Source organism: Anguilla anguilla, chromosome 6, assembly GCF_013347855.1.
Source record: "Anguilla anguilla isolate fAngAng1 chromosome 6, fAngAng1.pri, whole genome shotgun sequence".
Classification (NCBI taxonomy): domain Eukaryota; kingdom Metazoa; phylum Chordata; class Actinopteri; order Anguilliformes; family Anguillidae; genus Anguilla; species Anguilla anguilla.
The window spans coordinates 3,706,950-3,712,478 of record NC_049206.1 but is presented as its reverse complement, the minus strand read 5'-3'; the positions used below and the strand labels follow the sequence as shown (position 1 = coordinate 3,712,478).

The window sequence follows — 5,529 nt, the reverse complement described above, 5'->3', positions numbered from 1 at the left end:
CTCTTTACGTGTGTTTCTCTCCCTCTCCTTTATTTCTCCCCGCTTCTTGTTTCTGTGTCTGGCCGTGTGTCCGTCGGTCCGTTATGTCGGTTGTAAGTTTGAATTTCGTGCGTTTGTTTGTGAGGCGTTCTGAAGGAGGTCTAATCAGTGTGTGCCTTTGGCGCCCCCTTGTGTCTGGGCAGTGGACGGACGGCCCTCCCCCAGTGCAGTTCCAGGCCCAGAACGGCCCCACCACCAGCCTGGCCAGCCTGCTGTGAGACGGGGGCCCCTCACCGGCACCAGCACTGTGACCCCCCCCCCCAGGGCACCCCCCCACCCCTCAGGGGCCCCACGCCCAGGACCCTCAGCACAGACAGCCGCTACTCTGTACATAATGCCTTACGCTTCCTTCTTGTACGGGGGCCCGGGGGGGGGCAGGGGGGCGGTTACAGAGGGAGGGGGCAGGGTGGCAACGTAGGGGTGAGGGCCATTTTCATTTCAGTAATTCAGTCCCATTTTTTGGAAATCAACTGAAACCGGATTCACGAATTGAAAAATTTGTACGAAAATTTGTCATTAGAACACGAATCGGCGTTTTTCACTTCACAAGTTAAATTTTAAATTTAATTTTCGGAATTGACTCTGACTGAAATGGAATTGTCTCCCAGCCCCCCCCTCACCCCTCTCCAGGTTCAGGGGGTGGGGGTCTCACACAGTCACAGGCCAGTGCAACGAGAGAGGGTGTGTGTGTGTGTGTGCATACACGCATATGTGTGTGTGTGTGTGTGTGTATGTGCGTGTGTGTGTGTGTGCATGTCTGTGTGTGTGTGTGTGTGTGTATGTGTGCGTAAATGCACATGTGTGGTGTGGGGGTGTGTGTGTGTGTATGTGCATGTGTGTGCACGTGTGTGTGTGTGTGCGTACGTGCATGTGTGCGTGCGTATGTGAGTGTTGTGCGTACGTGCAAGTGAGTGTGTGTGAAAGCTGTATTTCCTGCTGCCATAACAGTTTCCGCCACCATTGCTGCAGTCACACCCCCCAACACCCCTCCCCCCCCCCCACACACACGCACACACACACACACACACAGGACTGGGGCAGTTCTCCCACCCCCCTGTCCTGTGTCTGTATAATGGTCACCACAGTTACCCTTCAGTTCCCCAAGCTGGCCGTACATATTTAGCGGTCAGATTTAGGGAGGTGTGGGACCCAGACAGGTATAAGGCCCCCTGTCCTGGTCCCTCCGCACACCATAAACAGCCTCACGTACCTAATTTATTTATCCTGACCTTGTTTTCTAACTTCATCATGTGGGAAGGCATTTTAGATCTGGGTTCACTTACTAGTTTTTTTTTTTCCTTCGGTCTGACGCACGGAAATGACACATTTCACTAAATTATATTTCTCTTTTGTACGCTCAGTGTTTTAACAGCACCGCCGGTTATTTTGGGAAAGATTTAAGCAAACCTATTGTAGCAGAACTTGTAAATAAGATTAGTAGAGAAAAGGGGTGAGTCAGCTGGATGCCCTGGCGCAGGTTAGGCAGTAAACCCACAGGGTGCGAGACGTAACGTTCCTCGGACGATCCAGTGCAAGATTTTAGACGCGGTAAAAATGAAATGTCTGTTTCTTTTTTCCTGTTTTATATTTATATGGGTTTAACCGTTTAGCAGTTTTTAATGCCAAACCGTCTGTTCACCCCATTCACCAAATGCAGTTCCTTGTATGACCAGCAGTGGTCACTGTTGGGCATTTGAAGAGCTGGTCCGTGTGACCATGAAAAGCCTTTTTTTTGTAATATTCTACGTAACTTTGTAACTAATGGTAGGCATTTTTGACTCCTATCAAGTCTGTAATAAACTTTTCCAGAATATCATAACTATCTTCATTTTGTCATAATTTTATCTGAAACATTGTATTTTTTGTATTATGTGGTATAATGCAGGTTCCTATTTTATTAGCTGTACAGATCGTGTTTGAGCAATATTTTTGTTTCTAAAGATATACACTTTTTTGTTGCTTGATTCTGAAGTTTGAACAAAGGAGTTCATTTATTAAATTTTGTAAAGTGAATATTTGTATACCACAGTTAACAATATTATATTAATCATTTTTCATTTGCAAATACTTCAGAAAGTTTAGTTTGTATAAATATTGGGGGGGGAGGGGGGACATTGAAAATGTTGTGTACCATTTTAGTTTTTCTTCCTACTTAGAGCATTTGTTGTATAGTGACATTTACTATGATGAAGTAATGAAACAGTTAAATGTCAGGTATGTAATGTTTATTTGACGGTCACACGTAGACAAATAATAGAGTTGTGAATGCCACAACTCTGTGTTTATATTGAAAGTTTGCATTACACAAGAATACAGAAATGTGGCCCAGCGCCTGTCTTTTTAAATGCTGGCATCTCAGTTCTTTTTTTCCGCAAAATATCAGAATTTTCAAATAAACGTTGAGAAGAAACAATCTGCTTTTTTAGTCTGTGTTTGTTTTCAATTTGAGCCAATCATATTGTATATAAATAAACAAAAATATACATATTTTTTTTACTTGTACAGTTGAGGGCTGAGCATAGTAAAAAAAAAAAAAAAAGGCCAGTCTTAGTCTTGAAGGATCTCGGTACGCTTGTGGTCTCAGGTCAAAGGTTAAACCGTTTGCCTTTCATGTGTGAATATTTGAATTTGAATATGTGCCCTGATTATTTGGCACAAAGCTTGTTACCAGTAAGACCCTAGTATGTCAGTGGAACCAGTTCTCATGTTTCCTCTTGTTGGAGGGAAGGGTTTTACTGCCGCTCCATCAGGTCCCTGGTCCAGTGATCCCTTGGCTGTTGTCCTCTGGACCAGAACCAGTTCTTATGGAAGTGGGATCTGCTGCAATATACTGTAAATGTTTTAAAAATAAAAACACAGAAGTATATACACGGCAGCATGTATCTAAAAATATATATATTGCAATATCTGAAAGCAGAAACAATTCTTGAATTTGCCCATACTGACAATGCCTTGATAATGTTTGTAATTAAGTCTATTCCAGAACATTCCGTTTTGGAACATAGTGGACGCCACTTCCTGCCACACAGTGTGTGACTAGAGCTGCAGCCCACACATCCCTCATTGGCTCTGAGGGACAGAGACATCATGGTCGCCCAGCGGGGCTCACCATCCGATTGGCTAAGCTTACAGGAAGGGGCGGGGGCGGGGGGTGTGCATTCCAAAGGCAGTGTGCCACAGAGGGCATCGTTGAGATGTGGAGCTTCTGGTTTGAACGATGTTCAGAAAGTTCCGGACTGCAGACTTCTTTGTAAAATGTCCGTTGCGCTTCGTACTTCCTTTGGTAACGTGGATGCATCCCTTGGTCTTCCTGAAAGGGGCGGAGGAGGGGGAGGAGCTTGCTGTCCTACTGGTATTTGTTGTGTGTGTCCCCCCCCCCCCCCCCCCCCCCCCCCCGTTACTCGTGGTCCGTGTCCACATAGTCCGGCCCCATTCATCACTCCTCTCCGTGCGGCTGCCTCAGGTTTATTTTTACAGCTTTAATGCGCCAAGAACAGGTGGCAAGACGTGTCAGAGGAGATGACCCTCCTCTGCATCACAGCCGACCATTGTGGACTGCAAGGTTCCAACAGGTGTCCCCATTACTTTTTAATCGGACCCTGAAAAAGTGCTGGCTCGCCGTCGTCTTCCAAATAATGTCGTTTCTCTTTTCTTTTTTCTTCTTCCTCGTTCTTGATGGACTTCCCTTCCTGCGTCTTTTGTCGTGCGAGCAGCAATAGCAGCATTTGTGTCAGTAAATACCTTGTGTAGCTCTGGTGGATGCAGTTATGTTCTCTCTCCCCGCAAACCAGGCTAGGCGGGAGTGTCCGCTAAATGAATGTAATAACAATGCAACGATTATGACATCATCACCATTCTAAAATTCCAACTGCATTCTAATTTCGGCTGTAATCACCCTTCCAGGAAACATTTCGGATTGCCCTTCTAGCAGTGTCCCTCTTCACAACATCACAGTTACTTACAATCACATTAATGTGTCTGCATCCTTGGTGCATTGTCTGGTAAAGGATTCCAATATGGATTTTTTAGGAGGTTTCTGTGCTTGTTATCACCATCAGCTATCAATATACACTACACCATCAATAAATAAATAAATACAACACATCCAAAACAAGCTGCAACCTCCACCAATATGTCTGGACCAAAACAATTATGCAGGTTGAACCTGATGCTTTGCAGTCATCCTTATTTTAACTACTTAAGATGCATTTCATGTTTTTGAAACGATTTGCATAACAGAAGTCATATTTAAACCTTTTAAAAAATATATAATACATGTGATATATTGAAATGAAATATATTATCAAGGCATTGAAAAGCCTAGCTATAGAAAAGAAATATATTAATTACTTCTGCTTTCAGATATTTCTATAAACATATTTCTAAATCCATCGTTGAGAAATGCATGTATCAGTATATTTTCCAAAGAGTCCACATATTTATAACATAGGCCTATTGCAGTGTGTTCAATTTCCATAAATACAAATCAGGCGTATCTGTGTATGTGTGGGTTAAAGGAAATAAAGACAGAGATGTTTGGCGCCCGTGTTCCTGAACATCGCGTGCAAATCCTAAATCCCCGCGGCTAACCAGAGCTGCAGGCTCGCCCGTGCGGTGAGGTGAGCGAGGCCCGCGCGCGGCGGTGAATTACAGCGGAGTCGGCCGCCTGAGCTGAGGTCAGCCGCGCAGGTTCGGTCACATGACCGCTCTCGCGACGCACACAGCCTGCTGCGCAGAAGCAAGCTGTTCCGCTCCGCTGATAAGACGTCCACTTCCACAACTTTGCACACCGAAGGGTTAAAGCAGAGGAAGGAGAGAATTTATTTATTTATTTATTTTGTAGCTGTCTGGATCTGGCTAATCTTATCCATCTTTATGATGCCTACGACTTTATCTTGACAAAAAGAAGGAAAAGATACGGTAAAAAAAAAAGAAAGAAAAAAAAAGACAGAAACCGAAGTGACAGCTTGTGATGAACGTTAGGTAATATATGTCGGCAGTGAAACGGTGCTGAAGGGAGGTACTTCCTGCCAAATAGTGAGTCTAGCTGATGGTAACAGGGAGGGGTACTTCCTGCATTGTTACTGTACTTTAATGGGGATTAACTTGAGGCTGTTGTGATGTCAGTGGCCTGCCATGCCGCGCGTGGAGCGTGGAGACAGAGACTGAAGGGAACCTGCGCGATGACCTTGACCTGACTTAAAACCTGACTTCTACTGACTAATAATGCAACCAAAAAAAATTCTTAGTGAACTTGCTGGTTTTCTTTCTCTCAACAGAAATGTTTTTTTTTTTTTTTTTTTTTTGGGGGGGGGCGGTAGTTCCAAATTTTAATTTCTTATTTCACTCATTCCTGCAATTACACAGAAATGAACAGGTGTTTTATTTATTTATTTATTTATTTAAACAATAACACCAGATGTTTATTCTTAATGAACCAACCATACAAGTCTGCTTTTATGACTGGACCTCAAGATCCAAGCAAACTGT

The 5,529-nt window shown here is 44.0% G+C and overlaps 1 protein-coding gene across 1 annotated transcript in view; it reads left to right on the top strand.

Annotated features, from left to right (window-relative positions):
• LOC118229063 (MAU2 chromatid cohesion factor homolog) overlaps nt 1-715 on the top strand; it is a 10,981-nt gene extending 10,266 nt beyond the window's left edge. Inside the window, exon 19 of the mRNA XM_035420732.1 lies at nt 183-715. Coding sequence (XP_035276623.1) covers nt 183-257 — 75 coding nt within the window. The 3' untranslated portion in view covers nt 258-715. The remainder of the gene's footprint in view (nt 1-182) is intronic.
• The last annotated feature ends 4,814 nt before the right edge of the window (nt 716-5,529 follow it).